At 46.2% G+C, this 23,939-nt stretch overlaps 9 protein-coding genes across 9 annotated transcripts; 4 read left to right on the forward strand and 5 right to left on the reverse strand.

The window, feature by feature from the left end:
• Positions 1-4,672: 4,672 nt before the first annotated feature.
• Positions 4,673-6,804, forward strand: BO79DRAFT_264251 (flavin monoamine oxidase family protein; the record flags this gene model as incomplete). Its single annotated transcript, XM_025686768.1, has 2 exons — positions 4,673-6,449; positions 6,502-6,804. 2 exons carry the CDS (start codon positions 4,673-4,675, stop codon positions 6,777-6,779), a joined length of 2,055 nt encoding a protein of 684 aa, XP_025540526.1. The 3' UTR covers positions 6,780-6,804.
• Positions 6,805-7,235: 431 nt separating this feature from the next.
• Positions 7,236-9,047, reverse strand: BO79DRAFT_264256 (MFS general substrate transporter; the record flags this gene model as incomplete). Its single annotated transcript, XM_025686769.1, has 5 exons — positions 7,236-7,295; positions 7,357-8,427; positions 8,477-8,646; positions 8,697-8,831; positions 8,879-9,047. 5 exons carry the CDS (start codon positions 9,045-9,047, stop codon positions 7,236-7,238), a joined length of 1,605 nt encoding a protein of 534 aa, XP_025540527.1.
• Positions 9,048-9,579: 532 nt separating this feature from the next.
• BO79DRAFT_12313 (glycosyl hydrolase family 43 protein) lies at positions 9,580-11,850 on the reverse strand. The gene is made up of 11 exons (XM_025677950.1): positions 11,521-11,850; positions 11,406-11,466; positions 11,242-11,333; positions 10,970-11,181; positions 10,827-10,914; positions 10,631-10,775; positions 10,574-10,579; positions 10,382-10,517; positions 10,243-10,333; positions 9,773-10,187; positions 9,580-9,713 (listed from the first exon to the last, which is right to left on the reverse strand). The coding sequence occupies exons 1-11, from the start codon at positions 11,584-11,586 to the stop codon at positions 9,676-9,678; spliced, it is 1,350 nt and encodes a 449-aa protein (XP_025540528.1). The 5' UTR covers positions 11,587-11,850; the 3' UTR covers positions 9,580-9,675.
• Positions 11,695-12,699, reverse strand: BO79DRAFT_12320 (uncharacterized protein). The gene has a single exon (XM_025677951.1). The coding sequence runs from the start codon at positions 12,667-12,669 to the stop codon at positions 12,115-12,117; it is 555 nt and encodes a 184-aa protein (XP_025540529.1). The 5' UTR covers positions 12,670-12,699; the 3' UTR covers positions 11,695-12,114.
• Positions 12,700-12,997: 298 nt separating this feature from the next.
• On the reverse strand, positions 12,998-14,369 carry BO79DRAFT_264269 (uncharacterized protein; the record flags this gene model as incomplete). The annotated part of the gene is made up of 1 exon (XM_025686770.1): positions 12,998-14,369. The coding sequence occupies one exon, from the start codon at positions 14,367-14,369 to the stop codon at positions 13,005-13,007; it is 1,365 nt and encodes a 454-aa protein (XP_025540530.1). The 3' UTR covers positions 12,998-13,004.
• Positions 14,370-15,345: 976 nt separating this feature from the next.
• On the forward strand, positions 15,346-16,607 carry BO79DRAFT_264273 (uncharacterized protein). Its single transcript, XM_025686771.1, has one exon. It carries the CDS (start codon positions 15,353-15,355, stop codon positions 16,559-16,561), a length of 1,209 nt encoding a protein of 402 aa, XP_025540531.1. The 5' UTR covers positions 15,346-15,352; the 3' UTR covers positions 16,562-16,607.
• Positions 16,608-16,824: 217 nt separating this feature from the next.
• BO79DRAFT_245075 (nitrilase) lies at positions 16,825-21,039 on the forward strand. The gene is made up of 9 exons (XM_025685441.1): positions 16,825-17,386; positions 17,448-18,032; positions 18,627-18,672; positions 18,733-18,781; positions 18,838-19,342; positions 19,392-19,454; positions 19,501-19,827; positions 19,882-20,337; positions 20,392-21,039. The coding sequence occupies exons 1-9, from the start codon at positions 16,910-16,912 to the stop codon at positions 20,974-20,976; spliced, it is 3,093 nt and encodes a 1,030-aa protein (XP_025540532.1). The 5' UTR covers positions 16,825-16,909; the 3' UTR covers positions 20,977-21,039.
• A 102-nt stretch (positions 21,040-21,141) lies between these two features.
• Positions 21,142-22,688, forward strand: BO79DRAFT_227893 (uncharacterized protein; the record flags this gene model as incomplete). The annotated part of the gene is made up of 2 exons (XM_025683910.1): positions 21,142-21,506; positions 21,983-22,688. The coding sequence occupies 2 exons, from the start codon at positions 21,142-21,144 to the stop codon at positions 22,686-22,688; spliced, it is 1,071 nt and encodes a 356-aa protein (XP_025540533.1).
• Positions 22,689-22,696: 8 nt separating this feature from the next.
• BO79DRAFT_12370 (SDR family NAD(P)-dependent oxidoreductase) lies at positions 22,697-23,683 on the reverse strand. The gene is made up of 3 exons (XM_025677952.1): positions 23,308-23,683; positions 23,004-23,251; positions 22,697-22,947 (listed from the first exon to the last, which is right to left on the reverse strand). The coding sequence occupies exons 1-3, from the start codon at positions 23,600-23,602 to the stop codon at positions 22,705-22,707; spliced, it is 786 nt and encodes a 261-aa protein (XP_025540534.1). The 5' UTR covers positions 23,603-23,683; the 3' UTR covers positions 22,697-22,704.
• Positions 23,684-23,939: the final 256 nt, after the last annotated feature.

Raw genomic sequence — 23,939 nt, forward strand, 5'->3', positions numbered from 1 at the left:
TTCTTTTTTTTATAAACTAATATCTTTTTTATTACTTTTATCAAATCTGTTTTTTCTAGAATATAAATTTAAAAAAACAGAAGATTATTTAAGAATCTTAATAAAGATTTTTTATTAGTCAGAACTAGTTAGATTTTAATTATAACTATTTTATCTGCAAATAGATAAATTTTATTATTAATATACTAATAATCTAAAATAATAACTTATTTTATAAAGAATATTATCTTTTTCAGATTAAGAATTAATCTAGCTTATATTAATCAAGAAAAATACTAGCAGTATAAGAAATTAAGAAAATTCTTAATTAATATTATTCCTCCAGTATTATTATTTATAAAGTAATTAAATTTTATCTTTAGATCTAATTCAGAAATTAGTAGTTTATTACTAGACTCTAGAATAATTTCTATTATAATATTTTTTAATTTTATATAAATTATTAGAATACCAGTTAATCTCTGATCTATTTTTAAATAATAATATTATTTATATATAATACTAAAAACTGTTTTATATATATGTTCCTCTGCTAGTAGTATAGTTTAATATTTATTAATTATATTTACTTTAAAAAAAATCTTTAATTCAATTCTAGTTATTTTTATTAATATTAGTTTAATATATTTCATAGAATAATTTAATTTTATTATTATTATATTTAAAAAAATAAACTAGTGTACCATTCTTAGCCTGGTATTATTTAATTTTAGAGAAAACTTTATTTTAACTGATTATAGTAATATATAATCTCTTATTATATAAATCTTTATTATAGATAGAAAATTAATTTATTATTATTTAATTTTCTTCTAGCTGTATAGAACTAACTTTAATATTTTTAATTAAATTTATAGATATATAAAGATTTAATATATTATTAATTTTATAATAGATATGTTTCTAATATTTATAATAAATAGATCTCTCTATATATAAAATATTAGTAAGATTATTTTCTATTAGTATAATTCTTGGGCTTGAACTATATCTCTAATTAATAATTAATTTTTTTATATTTATTATTTTATTATATTTAGATTGTCTAGGCACAAAGACCTTTAAAACTTAGAAAATTTTTTTATTATTAGATATTCTATCTTTTCTTTAATCTCTTTTTTAATAATTTTATAAACTTAATATAGTCTTTCTAGATTAAACTTTCCAGTTAGTAGCTCCAGATTATTATTAACTAAACTTAATTTTCTAACTTAAAAATAATATTATTATTATCTTATTCTAATAAATCTGAATCAGTATTATAGATCTTTTTTAGAATATTATAAACTATTTTTAATATCTTTTTTTTCATGGCCTTTAAATTCTTTTCTTTAAAGTATTTTTTTATAAGTTATTTTTTATTATCTGATAATATAATTAATAACTAGATATTATTAATTTTTATCTCCTCTGATCCAGAAGAAACTAATTATATTTTAAGATTTTTTTATAATAGAGTATACTGATTATTATTCTATAAGATAAAATAGATCTCTTTTCTATAATTATTAATAAGCTAGACTATATATATCTAATATTTTTCTAAAAATAATATAAATCCAGGAGTACTGTCTATTATAAAGACTTTAATAATTTAATTTATTCTAGTAATATTAATTATTAATTAAATAAGAGTTCTGAACTTTATCTTTTTTCCTGAGATAACTTTATTTATACTTAAGATAAGGACTACTTTTATTCTTATCTTTTTAATAATATACCAGAATATTAAATTAGCTATAGATCTATTATTAATAAGTATAAATTATATTTTTATAATTTTTAACTTATTATTACCTGTTATACTTTAAATAATAAAAATAATAAAGAACAGAGCTGAAGTGTTTAGATTCTTAGACTATATATAATTATTAAATTTTATATTACTTTCTAACTTATCTTAGCTATAATTAATTTATTTAATTAATAATATTATATTCATAATCCATACCTGCTTACTGGATATGTATAGTTTTAAAATAAGTCTTTTTTTTTATCTTATTTTTTAATTTATAACTGTAATCTGATTTCTATTTTTTTCAATTATTAAAATATTTTTATTAACTTTAATATTTCTGTTCTCGCTGACAGAGCTAAATTAAATAATTAAATTAATAAGATCTTAATCTTTAATTTATTAAATATTTTCCAAAAATTGAAGAACTCAGTATCTAATTTTTATATATATTATTTTTATATCTAGATTATATTATCTTTTATAGTATTAATAGGAGTATCAGTAATTTTAATTAAGATTTCTAATAATTTAATTATATTTTATATATTACTATTTATATTACCTTGCTAGTTAGCTCTTAAGCTCTTTTTAATTATAAAGATTTATTATAACTAAATTAATATTCCAAGCTTTTCTTCTACTAGAAAAATATCTATATATTAATTTTTTATAATAATATAATAGAATTTATTCTATAAATCTTGATTTCCAGGATTCTTAATATTTATAAAATTTACTTGTCTGCTGAACGGCATTAAATTTAATAATATAAAAATAAAGAATAATAATAATAAAGCTGGTTTATATACTCTTTAATTATTAAAGTCTGTAGTAATATTAGTATTATTTAATCTAATATTCTACTGGTTAGTAAAATTAATTATAATAATTAAATTAAAATCTACTCTACTACTTTTTAATATATTATTATTATTTAAATTATTATTAATAAAAGATTTATTACTCAGAGTCTCTAGTTTCTGTAAATTCTACTGGAGTTAATATCTTATTTATATTTTATTTTTAATTTACTTTTAATTAGTAATCAGTAATAGTTTATTAATATATATAAAAGAAATATAGCTTATTTTATTATAATAATAACAGATTCTAGTCATTATTTACTCTTAATAAATAATAGTAGAAATCTACTATTACTACTCAGGTTATTATTATAATAACTAAAATTAATTAACTTAGAATCTCTGGTCCTGTAATAACTTTATCTTTTTTAAATATTATATAATATTTTTTAATATGTTAATTATTCTCTTATCTTTAATTTTAATATTAGTAATTTACTTACATTTAAATTTATCTCTAATAATATCTTCAGTAATATTAATTATATTTTTTAATAAGATATTTTTCTTCTAACATATTTATTTCCTGATAACTATATAAAGAATATTCTTAATATTCTTATAATTTAAATCTTTAATAAAAGTATTAATAATTATTAATATTAATAAATTATACTTTCTTAATAATAATATATAGCTGATTTCTAATATCTCTTTTATATATTTTTTAAAAGTATATTATTTCTGCCTCAGTACTGTAATCTGTTTTATAATATTTCTAATTAATTTTTATTTCTTTAATAAAGAAAACTATATCTTAAGATATTCAGATAATCTTTATTAATTCTTTTATATCTCTACTTTTAATATATTAATATATTTGAGAGCCCCATTTTAAAATTTAATTATTAAGATAATAATAATTATCTTTAATCAGTTCTTATTTAATAATCTTATTAATAACCACATTAACTTATACTGGTTAATATATAAATTAATATTCTTATTAATTTTACTAATAAAAATAAACTGAATAAATATTATTCTGCCCCTAATTTATAAAATATTATTAATATTTATTAATAAGAAAAGAAAATATAAATATAAATAAGAAAATCCTGCTTTTATACAGAATATTATATCTGTTTTTATATTTCTACTAAAAATAGTCTTTATCTAACCAGATATAGAAGTTAAACTACTCTTTAGACTTATAATAAATATTAATTTATTAAATATCTAATAAAGATTCTCAAACAGATTAATATAATCTTTTTAATTTATATATCTAAATATCTCTAGTATCTGAAGACTTAGTACTTATCCTAACCACAGCCAGTATTTTTTCTCTGCTTATTACTAATTACTAGATTCTTAGAGATTTCACAAGGCCCCAGTCTGGTTACTAAATATATAACTATTTGAATGAAATAATAACTGGTTACATTCAACAATTACACTAAACTAGTTGTAACTAACTAAGGATCATAGAGGAAGGGACCAGCGGGAACCTCTACTCATCTTGCCACCTTGCCACCCTGCCCAAATCAGCAGGTGCCTACCGCCTCCGTTACTAGGAAAGCACCCGACAGTACGGAAGTTCATTACTTGACTACCTCATTGAGTTTCTACTATAGGTAATTCCTGACCCATGCAATGAACCTCGTTAGATAAGGATAAACACTGCCTAGGAAGTGTCGTCAAAGGCAATTCGTTCCAGCTCAAATTAGACTCATCGACCCATCTGCATCAGACACAATGTGGCTGTCGATGATTGGCTTTTGGCGCAACTTTCTGAGCAGCAATTATTGAGACCAGATCGACGCCGCGCTTCCCGATTAGGCCTTGGAAATAGACATCCGTTCGAACGGCGTATTATGAGAAACACATGAGAGTTAACAACACCCGCTACACCTCTACTCATGCAAGCCCTCAATTATTGAAATCTTCTACTGTTGGCACGATGCAGGATTACGAGAAATCTGAGCTGTGTACTGACTAGGAATAATGGCAGTGATACTTACAGTACCCAGTAGTCTGGCATGTCGCCAGTATAAATCCATGGGCAGAGTCCGCATAATCTCTACAGACCTCGGGGCAGTGTGTGCTCATCTAAACCTCCAGGCGAGCCATGCCTCGCTATAGCCAGTGGTACACACCCCTCGTTTTGGGTCTGCTCTACAGCGGCCTAGCGGGGGCACTCTCTCATGCCCCAAGACAGATTGACCGAGAAGTCCTGAAATTTCAGGTACCGAGCCTGGTCACCGCGGATTCCCTGCACAACGTTCATTTAGACTTTGTGGACAGCAGCTTTGAAGGGCATATCAAAGTGCTCTACGGCGACTGTCACACTGGCCTTGGGCATCATGAGATCGGGAACATTGTCATCGCGCGTGACGCCCATCCAAAGCGCTTCGTTTGGATCACTCCGGCCGATGCGCCCCATCTCCACTGTCTCCACGCTGTTTCCGGACTGACCCTGCTCGCTCGTTCTGACCCCATTCCGATTGCTACCCGCTTGGCTCGTCGGAAAAGCATCGCCAATGTGTCTGATGTGATGGGCCCTTGGTTTGACGGCGTTGCGTACATGCAAGGCAAGGAACCCGGCAAGGCCGTGGTGTCGGTAGCCAAGAACTCCTCCGTGGCCATCCTCGGTGGTGGCATCTCCGGACTCATGACGAGTCTGCTGCTCAACTCTGTCGGCATGACCAATTGGCATATTGTGGAGTCCACCCATCGGTTGGGTGGCCGCATTCGCACCCATTATATGAACAATTCGCGGCCCGATCAGTACCAATACCAGGAGTTGGGGCCTATGCGCTTTCCCATGAACATCACCTACGCCGATACCAACGAGACGCTCCAAATTCAGGACATGCGGCTTGTCCTCCAGTTGGCCGATGTCCTCAACGAGCTCAATGCCGACACTAATCCAGAGCTGCGAGTCAACTTTATCCCCTGGATCCAGAATAATCCTAATCTCCCGGCGGACACGGGCGGTGTTCGTCTGCCAGATGGCCGAATCCCTACTGTAGCCCAGGTTGCCGCCAACTCGTCGCTGGCATACACGCCGCCCCCGGCCAACGCCAGTGCGGTTGCGGACGCCAAAGCTCAGTACATGGAGTACGCTGAGACAGACAAGATCAGCAAGATCCGGGAGGTTGCTCGCAATATGTACCGCGCACACAAAGCGGCGTTGGAAGATGGGTTCTACCACTGGTCGGAGGCCGCATATATGCGGTACGCGCTGGGGGAGGATGCGGATGTCGTGGACCTCGCCGCTGGCACGTCCAACAATCCCCTTTGGGATGGATTTTACGATGATGTCTACTTTGCGGCTACCGAATGGCGTACCATCGACCAGGGGGTGGAATCTCTGGCGCGAGCATTTTTACCGCACGTCACAGACAAGGCCACCCTCGGGCGGGCGGTGGCCGGGCTCTCGTACAATGAGAGCTCGGGCAAGATTGCCTACACCTGGCGCGACTCTCCCCTCCAGATCACCCCTGAGCGCAGCGAGGAATATGACTATGCCGTCGTGGCTGCGCCCTTTACCAAAGTGCGCATGTGGGATTTGCCACGATACTCGTCGATTCTGAGCCGGGCCATCTCCGAGACAAACTATCAACCCTCCTGCAAGCTCGCTCTGCTGTATGAAACTCGCTTCTGGGAGCACCAAGAGCAGCCCATCTTCGGGGGCTGCGGCCAGGTGGACATTCCGGGGGTGCAATATGTGTGCTATCCATCATTCAATCTAAATGGCACCGGTCCTGCTGCAGTTCTTGGGGCATATGCCGTCGGAAGCCCGGCGCGGAGTGTACAGGCGTTGAAACCTGAGGACTATGTGGCACTGGCACGGCGTAGCATGGTGGAGATCCATGGAGAGACCGCAGAGGAACAATTCACTGGTATGATGGTCTATAATATCTTTAGTCAAATTGAAGCTGATTGTCTCCATAGGAATTTCCCATGTTCACTGCTGGGAAACTGATGAACATCAGAACGGCGCATGGACACACCCCCTCGTTGGGCAGCAAGAGATTTTCCTGCCTGCCTACTACCAGACCGAGTTCCAGACGATATTTATTGGCGAGCATACCTCGTATACCCATGGCTGGATTGCCGCGGCTGTGGACTCCGCCGTGCGCGGGACTACCCAACTATTGCTAGATCTGGGACTGGTGGATGAGGCCAAGGCGATTGTGCATGAGTGGATGGGTCGATGGATTGAATTGTGAGTTGTAAAGATTGTAACATATGCAGGAGCTCTTAAGTGCACAAATCTGAGAAGATAGTTTCCTTGTCTGCAAGTCCAGGCAAATTGAATTGTGTCCGTGCTCGGATGATAGCAAATCGGGGGTCTCGGGCAGCACCGAGCAGCCGATGGTGCCTCCGAAATGCACGGTCATGCCCCAAAGGAGCTGTTGTAGATCCCCCACTTCCCGACTACCAACGCTGTATTCAACATGCTGGCCATGTGAGACGCCATTAGAAGAGGTCTGTATTCGTAGCATTCGGTTTGCCTGGCCATGAATTGTAGTCAGATGCGAGATGATATGTTTGTGAGGGAACATTCAAGAATAGTATCGCCCGGGCATTGCATATTCTGCGGATACGAATGAGAAGAACATTACTAGCGAACGAAACACATCCCTCGATTCGAAACTTATGTACAAAACCAGTCATCCCCTTCACTACGGCCCTCCAAGCTGCCCCTGGCCCCGAGTCCGTTGCTGGCTGATATACCGTCTCCACTGAATCCAAGTGAGCAAGACTGCACTTTCGAAAGAGCAATAGGAAGAAGCAAGTACTGACCATCGGATTGAAGAAGTAGACCGGAATCCCCAAGAGCAGAATGCCACCCACCACCCCCGCCAGAATCCCCATGGCTGCCGGATAACTATACTTGGCCACCATCGGGTTCAAGCCATAGCTGACCCCAAATCCAATGATATTTTTCGTCCCCACGACAGTCACCAACGCCGGACCCGGATTCTTCTCCCATGCCTCGGTGGCAAACGATGTCGTGCGGATGAGTGTCGAGACAAAGGCTACCTGGTAGAGTGTCCAGCCCATGAACGGCCCACCCCAAGTGGCATTGCCACTAGCGGTGAACCCATACAAGATCAACGAGGCTACTGCCAAAAGCCCGGGGAAGATCAATAAGAGAAGGTGGTGTTCGGGCTTATGAACACCTCCGGCGCGCCGGGCCAACCAGACAATGACACGGTCGCCCAAGATCCCCGCGTAGAGCATGCCGCCCAGCCCGCCAAATACTCCCCCTAAGTTGATGAGGCCAATGCTGGCGGCGCTCCAGCCGTAATTATACTGCAAGACCGTGTCATAGGTAAGAGAGACACCGACGGATCCGCCTAGAATGACAGCGGAGAGAAGTGTGGCATAAATAATGCCGGGCGAGCTGAAGGTCTCCAGCATCTGCCACCAGGTGAGCAGAACGTTGCGTACGGGATGAGGGCAGGGGCGTGGCCAAGCGTTGAGCATCTGGCGGTAGCTCTTCTTGGGAGGCGTGTCGCCACCGAGGTCGGCGTAGAAACGACCCTCATCACTAGCAAGATATTCTTGGGTTTCTGGTACAGTTAGAACTCGAGTCACTCCATATTGGTCGGTAACGACAGCATGTTCGCCCAGGAAAATCGGTCGACGTTGAAACCGCGTTTCAAAGCAGGCGAACACCACGAGAACGAGTCCGACGGCAACGGTTATAACAAACACCCAGTAAAACCAGCGCCAGCCCAGAGCTGCCACTTCGTACGAACTGGCTAGCGTCAGGAGACTCGTCACGATGTTTTGAGTGGCCCAGTAGATGCCGTAAATCGTGCCGCGCTGGTGGATAAAGGTCACCTCTGCCAACATCAAGGGGAGAAGCTATTGTAGGTTAGATCAGCAACAAAAAATACAAGTACGACTGCCACACCGATTCGGTCGCTCCTGTTGCGAAACCTAATAAGACACGCAACCCGAAATGCTGGGACCAGTTCTGCGACAAGGCACAACCAATCAACGAGCCCAGCAGAACGGTGTTGGCAATGAGCATCACTGGTCGACGCCCACAAACAAGGGCTAGCGGCAGGATTATGTAGTTCCCTGACGTCGGTAAGCTGCTGATGGTAACAGAACTGGGAAAGATACCTTACCAATTCCCACAAACAGTGAAGGAAAAGTGGAGAGCCAGACAACCTGGTTGGTGCTGTGACCTTCTGCGCCATACATCTGAAAGAATACATCCAGGACTGAGCCCAGACCTCCAATGACGGAGAGTGACATGATAGCTGGGGGAATGAGCTTGACGTTCGTAATTGAAGAAAGAAAGACTCACAGAACCAACAGCAGCACACTACGATGCCTGTCTTCTCCCACACCGCAAAGTTCAAGGGGTCATTGGGATCATCACTTGGTACCGGGAGACGCTTAATGCGACCGGCCTCGTCCACCAGAACCTGGTCGGCATGCTCGATGCAGTCAACGGCGATCTTCTTGTCGGCCATGCTGCTAGACACTCCTGCTTGAATAACAAGCGGCTGCACCGCATCGTGCTCTGGAGGGCTTTATAAACTCGCAGTTTATGTCCACTCCCCGAGCAGACTAAGCATTATCTGGAGAATGCGGGGGAAGATCTGGGGAATCCTGGACACGAGGCGGCGCCGAGCACATCAGTCCCGAAGGCATTAGATGCCGCCGAGCAGATAGTGTCCCATCGCTGGCATCGTTCGGCGGAACACTCCACACGAAGAGGTCCCGTCTCGGTCCCGTCTCAGGGTGTGGAGCAGATAAATATAATATGAGACCCACTGCCAGAGCTGTACGCCAGCCTGCCATGATCAGTGAAGATTTGGGTGGTGTAATGGTTCAAGAGTTGAGGAGTGATTCGGGGCTGGGCCGCCACGCTCGGACGCTCGGGGCGCCCCGAGAGCTCTAGAATGGCCGAGGAAGATAAGGACACATTTTTATCATGCCTACACGGGACGAATACAAATTGAAGGTTCTGTTCCTTGAAGTTCATGAATCAGCAAGTCCTATATACTTGAAATATTGTTATGCTGATCTGCTGTCCTGCAAATTCAATATTTCTCCCCATCGTATCCATTTCCATCACTCAAGCTGTTCGGAAGGAATTTACTCCTCGGGCACAAGCAACCGATCGATATCAGGACCTACTCGGAAGATACTAATTAGCGACATCTACGCCCATCTTCTACGCGACGAGACATACCGTATTCCTCCTCATAGGCGCTGAAGGTGATGACATTGTCATCGCCGCTCTCTAGTTGGGTGTTCAGCACCGAAGTGGCCGGCGTGTTTCCATTGTCGGACGGCAGGAATGCCAAAATCTGCGACTTGCCGTTCACTGTGACGGTGGCATAGCGCTGGGTAGAATCTCCGTTCTCATACCGCACCTGGATGGTGGTTGTGGTCGACGCGTCACTGGAGATGTTACGCATCTCGAGAGTCCCATTGTCGGACCCTCCGATCCAGCCAACAGACTCGTCGCCCGAGCAGCCGCTGCATGAGATCACCTTCGCCCCGTTGGACAGGACGTTAGTGGATGCTTCAGCTTCGGGGTCGGTTTCGTCGCCCCCGGACGACCAGGTGCCGTCTGTGGAGGGGATCCAGTTGGAGCTATCAATCTGTCGGTCGCTGTTAGTGGGGAGATCAATAGTTCATTTCGCATGAGGATCTGACCAAGGTCGCGTTGGTTCCACTCAATGTCAAGGGTAGCCAAATGTATGTCGAAGCCATCAGGTTCGATGATACCCAGCGGTCACCCATGTACCTGTCATCGTCAGCACAAGAGTATACTCACTTCTCCAGCCATGCTCACATCACGCTCTTCCCAACCTGCATCACAAAGGTGGTCTGGGAGTCATAGGTGTCCGTCCCCGCCGTTGCAAAGTCACTCCAATCACTCCATGTGCCATTGAGGTCTGTGGAAGTGGTGTACTTGTTATCATTGGCAGCTAAATCAGATGTCAGTAGTCACACAGGCTACGATTATTTCCGAATCTCCACGTACACCATCCTAAACATTGTCAGTGAGGCATTCAATAAGGGGAAGCTCGAAATATCTAACCAGTCAATTGCGATCCGAACATGAAATAGACCCCATCCTGCTTATAGATGGCCGGTGCCTCGTAATGCTCCGGGAACAGGTGAGTAGTATAAGTTACATTGAGGTAGTCGTCAGTCAATCGGTCAATCCGCAAGCCGTTCGGACGCTGTGAGGTTAGCTTATTAATGCCCATCGAAATATCTGGTGTTCGGCTTACATCCTCAGAAAGCAAATAGGCCGTTCCGTTGTCATCTTTGTACAGACCGATATCGCGCGACTGATGGCCCAGCGGCTGGAACGAACCACTAGATCCCGATGAGAGTATGTCTCCCGTGGTACGACAAAGGGCTTATTACTCACAGATAATCGTACTTTCCGCAGACCCTCGAGGAGGTGGCTACCCCCGTTTTTGCCTCGCCATAGGAGCTATCGTCGATGTGCATCCACATCACATACGTGGAGGTGTCATCATTGTAGATGATCTTGGGCCGCTCCACGACGCGGTCGGGGCCAAGATCTCCACTGCTCTGCATGGAGAGCAATTCACCCTCAAACGTCCACTCGACCAAGTTCTAGGAAGCATCGTCAGACACGTGTGCATGGTACAAGTTACCTGATCGGAGATGACGCACCGTGCTGGAATAGCAGTTGATGGACTGGAACGCGCTTCCGTTCAGGTGGTTCTCCCCGGCCCAGTAGTATGTGCCGTCCACTTCAATGATGCCTGAAACCCACAGAATCAGAGATGTCCGATCGGATATTTTGGGTCTATATCTGGAGATTATGAAGCACCTACCACCTCCATGAGCTTGAATATGTTGATTTGTCCCCGAGGCAGTCCATGTCGCGCCCGGAACCTGCCCCTGTTAGTTCTCAGAGGTCTCTTTAACTACAGCAGGGCAGGCACAAACAATCTGTAACGATGCAGTCGCAACATTGGCGATTGCCACGGAAGTAAGAAGGACATGCGCCAACATGATGCTAAGACTCGATATCAGGCAAGAAGCAGTATATAAACATGAAAAGGTATCGCATCGCCAGGGGCAAGCAGGTCAGGAAGTGACTAGTAATATGTACATGATGCGAATGAGGGGATAGAGTGGATCGGGTGATTGGGGGAGAAATCCCCTGCCCGATATTATATTGCTGACGGTGCCACCTCAACCGTGTCTCATATTTCTTCAGGGATCCTGGCTGGCTTTGCTGCAGGATCTACATTCTTTTTGGGATTTGCTCCGGTGGAGGTTGAAACCCCGCCCGTGAGTCCGATGATCTTTTCCGAGTCCGATTCTTTCCCACCAGCTGCAAGGAACAGGCCACTTCTCCATCCACTCTACTGTTGACCTTAAAGATCCCTCTCTCAATCCTGCTCGCGGTTCTATTAATGCCATTCGCAAGCCTGAACCCCACCAATGTGACTGTCGACGGAGTACAATCGTTGACAGCCCAAACAAGTCCACTTTTAGGGTGACATTGTTCACCCTGCTTCCCCAATTGTTTCCAATCTACATCTGCGGAATTGGGAAGATCATACTGGCGAGCTCGGTGATTTCCTCAACACCAAGACTTTTGAGGCTTTCAAGAATCTCGTCGATCATGGTAGAGGAAAGTCCTTCCTTATTGCGAGAGTAAATGTCAATGCCGGCCGGAGTGAAGATAGTTTTGGCAAAGTAGGTGACCATCCATTGATTGTCTTCTTCCAGTGCCTGGCCAAAGCCGAGGCATTCCCAGTGTGAGCTCGCGATCATCAGCAAACCCCTGCCGCGCCAGTCCCAGGCCCCTTGGTTCCCCGGAGTTGGGGTGTCCACGCCATGAACCGACTTGATCTTCTCCGACCCAATGACTTGATATTGTACGAGGTCGTCAATCCTGACCATGCCAGAGGAATCCGGCGGAAGCAACTGATAAGTGATGTTGACATTGCACTTGCCCTTCCAGAGCGGCAGACTGGAGTGTGTGACATGCCAGGTGCCAAGCAGGAAGTCATTGGTCGGAGGCACACACTTACGACCGCGATTGGCATAAATTTTAGGGAGTCCGATAATGAGGGAAGAAGCCATGGTTGGGATCAATGTCGCGTGGGGTTCGCGATCATGAGATGACGATGGAAAAAGAAAAAGGGGGGCTGGGCTGATTGATGAGGCAAATCCCAATCCATCCCGCAAATTGCTTACTTAACCGTACAGCATGCCATTCATCAGTATGATATGATATTTCTTCACCTCTCGCAGTCTAATGAATCAGCTACTAAACTGAAAATCCCAATCTGGTGTAGCGGGCTTTATACAACCATATCGGATTGGGTATCCGAGACATTATCACGGCCACTGCATGCAATAACTTCCCACATGAACATGCCCTTCATGATGCTCGGAATTATCGCTTCAAGTAAAACTTATCCCGCCAGCTGCGCAGCTGTTGCCGGCGTTACAGACCCTCCACCGGTCAACTGCTTGGTCGTCCCGTTTAACCATCGGTTTCCGGCTGCGCTCGAGTCATAATACAAGGTGTATCCAGCACTGTACACATTGCTCAACGTCCGGTCCGAGTCAGTGAAATTGTTGAGCACTGTGTCATTGGTCAACGTCCATGTGGATGTCACATCCAGTGAGACAGCAAAGGTCGAGGTGCCATAGCCCGAGTATGCTGTACCTGTCCACGAGGAGTAGTCCGTCAGCGACCAGCTGATACTGCTGCCATTGTACGCGACAAGGTCTCCCTCCAGATCGGATTCGGATATGGTGACAGTTGCTTCAGCGGCGGCTGTAGAATCCGCGAAATAGCTAAAATCCTGTGTAACCTGAGAGTAATTGGCGACGACCAAGATGCCCGACGTGGTGTTGATGGACGTACTTGTCAAATGAGAGCTGGCGATAACATTGCCGAACCAAAGCGCTGCCGCCGCCTCGGGGAGAACCGTCAGACGAGAGTTGGTGAAGTTGATCTCCGAGCCAGACCCCCGTGTCCCAGATGAGAAGACCACTGCTCCCGCCAGCAGGCCTGCAGTAAGATCGGAATCGTAGATGTCAATCTGGGCGGTATCTAAGAAGGCAACGGGAGCCTGCTCGGCATACCCCACGATGTTCTCGGCATAGACGGTGCCCTGACCGTAAATGATGGCGCTCCCAATACCCGCCGTATGTGCGACGGAGTCGTACACATACACATAGCCTTGGGGACTGTCCCCGGCAAACGACGAAGATCGATAAGCCCCGGAGTAGTGTTCTAGATTTCGGCCTACAATGGTACCGTAGCCTGCTGCATACAGGCCATGCGAGACTGGACCGGAGCTGTACAGGCTCGAGTCTGAGATGGAGACATAAGTATTGTTCCCATAGGAATAGATATTGGCTGCCCCGTTGTGCACTGTCACGTTAACGTGGTCAAAATTTGCCACAGAATCGTTGGCCACATTAACGGCTGCGTTCAGGCCAAAGAAACTGGACTGGTAGAGATCGCTGGAGTACCCGCGTTTAACAATGGTGGAGTAGGAGATATTCACGTCTGATCCTTCGGTGATAACGAGGACACTGGTGTCATTGGCAGAGACGGCAAGCGTTTCATGCTCGATAGTACCAGTTTTATCAGAGTATTCATAAGCCCCCACGATAGCATTGACTTGATAGGTAGTCGGGGTGTAGTCCCAATTCGCCGTCAATGCATCATCAGCTGCATCGGCGGTGAGAACAGCAAAGTCGCTGGAATCGTGGAGGGTAACCGTGGCTGTGCCGAGAGCAGCAAGGAGAAGGAGAGATAGCATTATGAGTGCAAATGAAGACCTGGAATGGAGAGTGATGCGCTGGATCGACTATTCCATGAGGGGGCGTACCAAGATTATTTTAGGAACTGCTAGACAGATGCTTCCAATAACTTCAAATTCAAACCCCACCCATGCAAGCACTTTTCCCACGGCTTTTAAAGAGGGCTGCCGCGTCAACCCTCCATTACAAGCACCATGATTGGTTATCGTTGATCGGGTTTATGAAAAGAGTCTCGAGTATGGGTACAGACAGGGCCGCGTCTCCATTGTCGGCTCCACATCCCAATCACTTTAATCAAGCTTAATATCTCGGTAGCCGACCTTGATCGGAACAATAGGAGTAGTGATAGATTTATATGACCTAAATCTTGCGCATGAGTTGCGACCACCCAAATTTATATGACAAGCATAACCCAGAAAGACTCACGTATTGGGGACGTGTAAAGACGTCTTCATTAAACACCTTGAGGAGAGAAAAGAAAATGTTGGATTTCATTCCTAAATGTACTGCCGTGGGGCCGAAGGAAATATTGGTCATGTAGAGCCAATTCAGGAATTTGTACCCCAGATACCGATGGCTTAAGAGGAAGTACTGCAAGGTAGCTAACAGAGCCATACTAGCAGGCGCTGGGGTCCTTGAATCAACGTTAAGCAAGCAGGAAAGTGTATCAACCGCATCCACTTCTCCGCATTATTCCCCCACATCTTCAAAGTGGGCACTTCCACAGGGTCCTTCATTTGACGCAGCACACGTGGATAGTGCAAATAATTCCACGATTACCTGGGGGAGAAACCCGAAGCACATGGATGGACCACGTCCCGACTTGATGTTGCGTCTGCCAAACGAAGGGGATATTGCACGCAGAACGCCTATATAAGCCACCATCGCAGGTCTCAAGAGCATGACTGGCAGTCTGTGGAGCAGTTAGTCATTCGAAACCCACCAGACCAGTATCTGCATCCTGTCTTCTTTTACCCTTATCATGCCTCGTCAGCCGTGGAATATCCTCATAGTAGGAAGCCTGCATCTGCTGCCAGTCTTAAATGCTGCGGCTACCTCATCTACCAGTTCTCTGCCTACCACCGCTGCCTACTATGTCAGTGAAAGCACCAAGACGTTTGCTGATACGACTCTAACCGCCACCGGAACCGATGAAGCGGTGATCATTGTCAAAGAGACAGGAGTTGCTATTTTGTCTGACGTAACACTGATCAAGACCGGCAACACGACCAGCAGTGATGACAGCTCCTTCACGGATCTTAATGCCGCAGTCGGTCTGGAGACCAATGGCACGGTATATATCACCGACAGCAACATCACCACCAACGGCTTGAGTGCTAATGGACTACACACCTATGAAGACGGCACCACTGCCTACCTCTCCAACGTGTATATTCACGCAGAGGGAGATGGTTCACATGGCATCTACACCGCCGGTGGAGCCATCTACGGCGAGAACCTTGAGATTTATACGTATGATGGCCATGGCAGTGCCATCGCCACTGACCAAGGCGGCGGCCTCATCATGGTAGAAAATTCGGCTGCGTACACCTACGGTGCGCTCTCAGCATTGGTATACTCCACGGGAAATATTACAGTTCGTTCCCTTACTGGCACATCAGCCATTGCCCCTGTAGCATGCATTGATGGTGCAAACTCGTTTACCTTGACCGACTGTGATCTTTCCTCCGGAACGCAGAACAATGGTGTGTTTCAAATTGTGAGTACAGTATCGAGCAGCACAACGGAAACCGCCTATGCCTATGTGAACGGTGGCACCGTATCCGAGACCAATGGCACCTATGCCTTGCTCTTTGTGGCTAACATTGAGGCCTATGTGTTACTGACCGATGTCGCCATCTCCATCAAATCCGGGATTCTAGCCAATATCACTGCTGACAGTGATTGGGGTACATCAGGAGAGAACGGCGGCACTGCCAATGTATATCTCTCGGGGATTGATGTCACCGGCGACATCTACGTGGATGACATCAGCGCGATCAATCTGTACCTGATCGGGTCAAGTTGGACAGGCGCGCTGAATCAGGCGAACACGTCAGGGTCTGCATCTGTGTATCTGGATCGCAGTAGTACTTGGACACTGACAGGGAATTCGAATGTCGAGAGTATCAGCCGGGTGACTGGGTCCAGCATCTTTACTGGTCAATATCGAGTGACCGAGGTTGCTTAGGGGAAGGAATACCGCTGAAGAGATGCGGTGCTGTGGCAGGAAGTCCCGATGTAATCATTTGAAGGGGAGTGTCATTATAGCTCTGGAAGCAATGATATCCGGTGGTTATTATCTCCGGACTGTGGGCTGCATCCGTGGGGTCTGGGTTCGGAAGGCATTCGCCGATTGAAGGTCCGACCGGCCCGCAATATCCGACGGAGTACATCATTTAAGTTTATTCTTGCTGTCTTCCCCGCACGAGAGGGCATTTAGACTTTCTGCAAATACCATCTGCAGCTCTCCTTCTTCCTGATCACGACTTAATTTCCTTGATCTTTTGATTTTCTCTCATCAATCCCAATATCCGATATGCCGCAGAAGCTCACGGTCGCGGTGGCGCAAGCCAGCACCCAGTCCACCCTAGCAGCCACCTTGGCGGCCCTGGAGCGAGTGACTCGCCATGCTGCAGCCCGCGGGGTGCACTTGATTCTATTCCCGGAGGCGTATTTGGGAGGCTATCCCCGGACGTGCGACTTTGGCACAGCGGTTGGCGCCCGTGGCGCTCATGGTCGCGACCAATTCCTCGAATACTTCCATGCCGCGGTCGACTTGGGTGACACCCCAACCGGAGCTGGAGACAACTGGGTGAACCGGAGATTGCCCCTTCCACGAGGCAAGGAATATCGCGGGGATGGCACCCGAGAGGCTCTGGAGAAGATCTCCCGCGAAACGGGCGTGTTCATTGTGTGTGGCGTCATCGAGCGCGCCGGGGGTAGCCTGTATTGTTCCGCCATCTATGTCGACCCGCGCGATGGCGCCTTGGGCAAGCGTCGGAAAGTAATGCCAGTGAGTGAAGGCAACTTGTTTCTAAAAAAATGTGTTGATCATGCTAATCTGAGACTGATAGACAGCCTCGGAGCGTCTGATCTGGGCTCAAGGATCGCCTTCTACCCTCAAGGCTGTCACCACCGAACTTAATGGGGTTCGGCTGACCATCGGAGCAGCGATCTGCTGGGAGAATTACATGCCGATGCTTCGACAGAGCCTGTACTCCCAGAATGTCAACCTCTATTTGGCCCCTACAGCCGATGCCCGCGATACGTGGCTGCCGTTGATGCGCACAGTGGCTGGAGAAGGCCGTACGTTCGTTCTCTCTGCCAACCAATGTGTGCGACGCCGGGAACTGCCCGGATGGATCACAGCCAACTCCCAGGACAAACATAATGGCGATGAATATATATGTAGGGGCGGCTCCTGCATTGTCGGACCCCTAGGAGAAGTCCTGAGTGAGCCCATCTGGGAAGTCAGTACGGATGATGTGACAGACGCCGATGATCCCAATGATCCAGCCATGGCAGCCGCGCTGTCAATCACAGAGATCGATGTGGAGGATTGCGAGCGCGGCCGGTTGGATCTAGACGTAGCCGGCAGTTATTCACGCAATGATTCCTTCAAGCTGACCGTAGATGGGCTGGACCTGAACCCGCCTCCAGTATAAGCTGTCGGTGACCCTTGCGAGTTTGATGTATATACCTTACCGCAGAATTGTAATAAGTTGTAGAAGATATTGTTCAGTTGAAGGGTGGACGCATCTGGAGCAGAGCAGGCAAAGAGCGAGAGCCAATGCCATTGCGATACACTATTAGGCTCACTACCATTAAGTAGCACACACCTTTGGATTGATTGCAGCCAATTCTCCTTTGAACTTTTCGATTCACTAATCCATGTAATGTCCCAAATAGGCAACCCGGCTTCATCACCTCGGACAGGAGACTTAGTCAGCCATTACATCAGCTGCAGCTAACCAGTTCCGGGAAATCTGCCTGGTTTCGTGGTTTTGATTGATTGGTAGCAATCGGCCTCATCTAAATTTACTTACTTGCCATACATCCTTGAATCAGGGCTGCTGATATGTAGAAGCTCTTGGAGACACGAGTAGAAACCTTCTACAGCACCTTAGGATGACACCTAGTCCGGCGCCTTCACCTCGTTTGGCCTGCCGACGCTGTCGTATTCGCAAACAGAAAGCAAGTCTCCCATCAGCACCAATTGAACCACATCCGCTAATGCAAGGGTTGATATATAGTGCAGCCAGCCTCGACCATGCACCAATTGTGTTCAGGCAGAAGCAGGTAAGACTGCCTTGATCGTGCTGCTGTCGTTGATATTCTGTTCTGACTGACATGAATCAGCCTGTGTCCCCAGTCAACGGCCCGCTAGGAAGAGTCGCGTCAATCCAGAGTAAGCTGATCTCCAATCAGGCTGATGGCCAGGAAGCATGATTCTGATCACAATAGGTATGCTCGTGTTCTGGAGGAACGGATAATCGAGCTTGAATCTCAACAGCGCGGTCCCGCTCATCATGCTCTTGGTCTGGGCACCACCTCAGGCCTGAGTAAGGCAGACATGCAACCGACAGAGTCACCTGAACCGCCACGAACACGAATGACTCGAGCTCTGACCGCAGAAGATGCAACTTCTCCGGCATGTCGCCTCTCGTCCCATATCCCGGGAGATGCTGGAAGCACGCAAGCTGGAAGTACCCCTTCCGTTACTATCCTCCCCCCGGTTGTCCAAGGCTCTCCTCATTCAGGGTTTCTTCCCGGGACCAATTATGAAATGGAAATCCCTTCACAGACCCAGGATGAGTTGATCCAGACATTTCTTCAGCGGGTGAACCCGCGTTATCCCTTCCTCCACGAAGGAACCTTCGTTGCCTGGTATGAATCGTGGAAAGAATCTAGGAACTTAGGTGTGCCCCTGCCGCCGCAAGAGCAATGGAAGGCATTCTTCATCAAGATGGTGGGTTATTCGCGATTCGCCTGCAGTGCATACTGACAGCTAGTGACAGGCACTTGCGGTTAGCCTTCTGATTGCACCTCGAGTATCACCCCGGGATATGAAAGTTTCTCAGGTAGGAGGACCGTGAAGTCGCAATGTGCCCCCACTGAAGATCACAGGCTCTGTATTCCTCCGCTACATCATCTCTGGATGCTGTGTTCGCTTGTCTTGACCCGGTATTGCATGCACAGGCCTACCTACTGTGCACACTGCATGCACTGCACTCGCCTTCTTCGCAAACGGTCTTGACCATGATCGCTGCAGCCATGCGTTGCTGCGTGGTGGCACAGTTGCATTTGTCAGAAGTAGAACACCGGCCACAAGAACTGCTCTGGGAAAGGCAGATTCGACGCCGTGTGTTCTGGTCTGCTTACGCAATTGATCGCTTGGTCAGTTGGGTTTATCATGTCCCGTGCACTCTCGTAGATGAAGACATTCAAGTTGAGGTGAGATCTCGCTCGTAGCATAACAAAATGGTGGATCTGACTTGAATAAAACAGCCTTTTGCAAACATGAACGATCACGAGATCAAAGAATGGCAAGTCCGGGCTGATCGGCTGGAACCGGATGCATCCACCCCGCGCAGGACTCAAGTCTCGTCTGCTCTTCATCTAATCCGCGGTCGGAGAATCCAGTCTCGCATCCTGAGCATTATGATGCGAGCAGACTATGACCAGCGACTTGTTGAATCTCATCAGTGGCGTCTTCATATGCTCGAGGTGCTCGATGAGTGGAAAGCGCAGCTGGAACCCCATAGCGACCCGCTCTCTAAGGGCTATACCAGCGAAGGATGGGTGGGCATGCTGTACAACTATACAGTGCTTCTCCTTTATCGACCGACAAAAGCGAATATGACTAACTTGGTCATGAAGCATTGTATTGGAGCCTGTACCGACATTGCTCTGACATTCTGGAAGTACCTCAAGAGCCGTCAAACGGCTCAACTATGGCCGGGGGTGAGTAGCTGTCCCCATCATTGTCTCCCAGGATGGCAACTGAAACTCTTGTAGCTCCTTAGCCAGTTTGGGATAGGCATCACACTGTTATACTGCCTGTGGATGGTGCCTCCATCGCAACGATCCATTGAGGCTCAGTCACCAAACATAGGCCCAGCCATTCGAACGTGCTCAGTGATTCTGGCAGTACTGTCCGAACGGTGGACTGAAGCTGAACCCTTGCGGGACATTTTTGATCTCCTGGCCGACTCTATTCCGATCTATTGGTCTCATGATGGAGAAGAAAGCCGCATTTCGACGTCTTCGGCAAAGACAATTCAGGAATATTTGCCCCGAGTGACGGCCATCGTCATCAACAAAGACATCATGCGCATGCTTCTTGAGATGGCCACTGAGGATTATCCGTGGGCTGCAGGTGGGACGGTGAATGTGGGTGACTGGTCGTCTAATGATGTGCACAGCGCCCAAGATTGCCCTCTATGCTTGGGAACCCGAGCACACCAAGCGGACTTGCCTTCGGTCGGCTTTGACGCAGTGAACCTGTGGCCAGGCTTTGATAATGATACAGATCACTCCTTGACAGTTTTGTCTGGGGAATACTCGCTATTCCCGGGACTGCTGGGCTCGATCGAGTTTTGATCCTTCGATCCTTCAGCTGATGCACTGGTTAGTTATGCAGCCTGATTACTAACTGACCTGCATAACATGACAGTTACTTTAGGGCCCCTTTTAGATTCCCGCTACTTTCACTGTTTGAACTCTTCTGGCATAGCTATCCTAATTAATCTCGTCCACCCTCCACCCATGAAACTGTCTCCTCCGGCAGAGGACGATTTCGTCTTCGTAAATGTCTCGCGTCCCGACGAATTCAAGTCTGCGTCAACACAGCGCACCATCCGGCGCCATGTCATGCGCGACATTGGGAGATCGCGTCGTCGCACCCGCCCGGGGCAACGAACTTGGTCCGTCACCCTACGAGCCCCTTCAGATCCAGTCGCAGAGCACATCCCAGTGTCGATTGACCCATGCAATACGACGTTTTATCCCGGCCCTATGAGCGACCGAGCGCTACAGCTCATGCACTTCAGTATGTCCCTGCAAATACCAGCGCCTCCTCGACCTTACCTATCTGACCCGCGTAGTGACTACGGACCGCGACTACGTGTTTCGTCCCTTTCGGACGGTATGGTTCTCCATGGCATTAACTGACGCCACTGCCGTCCTTGTGGCCTTGGCCAATGCTGCCATGTTTCTAGATCAACGTCTGCGGGCCCAGACGTACAGGTACCAGACTAGTGCGGAGTGTCTGAGTTACTATGGCCAGTGCGTTCGGCAAGTCACGCACCGGCTGGCAGATACCCATGAAAGTCTCAGCCAAGGGGTTATCACGGCTATATTAGGTCTGACCTGTCACGATGTTTGTCAACCGCCGCACTTTATCAATGGATACTTGTTAACTCAGCAGATAGCTTTATGTGGGCACGCTAGATCGCTGGAAAATTCATATTAGTGGCCTGGGACGTATCATCCACTTGAGGGGTGGATACCGGGGCCTAGATGACAGTATCACGCGCTTCGCTATTTGGTAACCTTTTCAAATCCTGTCGTTATTTTATCGATCTATGAGCTAACTGCTCGGCATCAGGCTCGACATTGCGGGTAGCGTGATGGAAGACTCCCGCCCACGGTTGCCTACTCCGCCGGGATTTGCATCCCAAGTCCCCAATATTCCGTCTCCCACTCTTGGGAAACTTCTTGGGAACCTTGTTGCAAGATATGATTACTACAGCGACATCACGACAGCCTTCAGTTATGCGAACTTTATTGTCCAATACACGGACGGGTCCCTTCGTCGTTCTGAGACAGCCTGGCTAAACGAGGATAACCTCACTGTAATTGAACTGTTTGGGCCAGCCACACATTTCCTACTTTGCATGTCGAGGCCGACCGAGATAAGCTCTAGCGCAACAGACATACCAGTTCTACAGCTACGCGAAGCACTCCGGCTGGTGCTATTACTATTCCTTGGCACGTTGAAGCAAGCAGTCTTTCTCTTTACCGCCCACGAATGCGAATATCTGTGGTGCAAGTTGTCGACACTCATTTCACAGATTGAGAAGGCCAACTATGACGACTCTTGTCTGAAACTGTATCTCTGGGTTCTCGTCATAATGTCTCGACTCTCTCATTCTATCCAGTCATCGATGTACCTTGACGATATCAGTGCTGTTCTGAACCTCCTAGGCATGGGTAGCAAGGAAGGCCTAGATCTGGTCAAAAGTATCATGTCAATCGACATTCTGGATGGCTATCTACCCTTCCTCCCAGCGCTAGAGACCTCGGGTTCATAACCATAATTATCGCACTTTAGCCACCTACAATTCCACCACTGACGGAAATGACCTGTCCGGAGATCCAGCGACTCTTTTCTGAGCACAACAACAGTACTGCATCCGCAATATCCTGCACAGTTCCCAGTCGCTCCTCGACTCGGCTCATGGGCACCAATCTCTTGTTGATCTTTTCTGCCACCTGCGGCGGCAGACCATCTGTATCCACCGGACCTGGGGAAACAGTGTTGATGGTTATGCCACCATGATTGCGACCAAGCTATGCACCAATTAGTACATTTCTTATGTGAGATCTCAACCACGGTTTCAGCTTACCTCCATCGCAAGGGAGAACGTCAGCGCATCCATCGCCGCCTTTGAAGCACTATAGACTGGCGATCCTGAGATACCCAACTTGGACGCCACCGAACCGATGTTAATGACCCGACTTCGTGGCGGCATGTGCTTCACTGCTTCCTGCATGACGTAGATTGGACCAAAGACGTTGACGGCGAAGGTGGTCGCTAGAGCTTCGGGGGCAGCGCTGAGTACCGGTCCCGGAGTGCCAGTAGCGGCGTTGTTGACTGGTCCAAGTTAGCAAGCGTCAGAGCCTGGGAGGTGGAGATTTTCGTGGACAAACCTAGGATATCAAGCCTTCCAAAGGCATCAACCGCTTTTTGAACAAGTTTCTGCGCTCCGTCAGGCCGGGAGATGTCAGCCTGGATGGCTAGGGCCTGTCCGCCCGCGGCGGTGATGCTCTCCACCACGGTGGCAGCGGAAGGAGCCGTGGACAGCGAGACATAGTTGAGAATGACCGCTGCACCATGATGAGCTAGAAGATTGGCAATGGCCGCGCCGATGCCTCTCGCTTTGCCTGATCCAGTAACAAGAGCTACTTTGCCTTGAAGACTAAGAGAGGAATCGGATTGGGGCATTGTGAATGAGCGATGATGTTGGGGATAATGGGAATCAGAAATCTGAGGGATCAAGGTGCCTTTTATGTCTTGCCAGCGGATATTTACGAGAAGGGAACAATGTAGAAGTGAGAGATTTTCCTGCCCTCCAGCATGGTGACATTCGCCGCCAGAATCCTGGAGGCTATACACGATTTCCCGATTTGGCAAACGGTCCCTGGCCCCTGCAGCTCACTCTGGCACTAAGCTGGATGCAGTTAGTGCTGATAAGTGGATATATTATAATAGTGATCATTGGTTGGAAGCTGTTGTCATTACTCCTATTCCTATTCTGGCTTAGCATCGCTCTGTTGAGAAG

Source organism: Aspergillus costaricaensis, assembly GCF_003184835.1.
Source record: "Aspergillus costaricaensis CBS 115574 unplaced genomic scaffold BO79scaffold_13, whole genome shotgun sequence".
Classification (NCBI taxonomy): domain Eukaryota; kingdom Fungi; phylum Ascomycota; class Eurotiomycetes; order Eurotiales; family Aspergillaceae; genus Aspergillus; species Aspergillus costaricensis.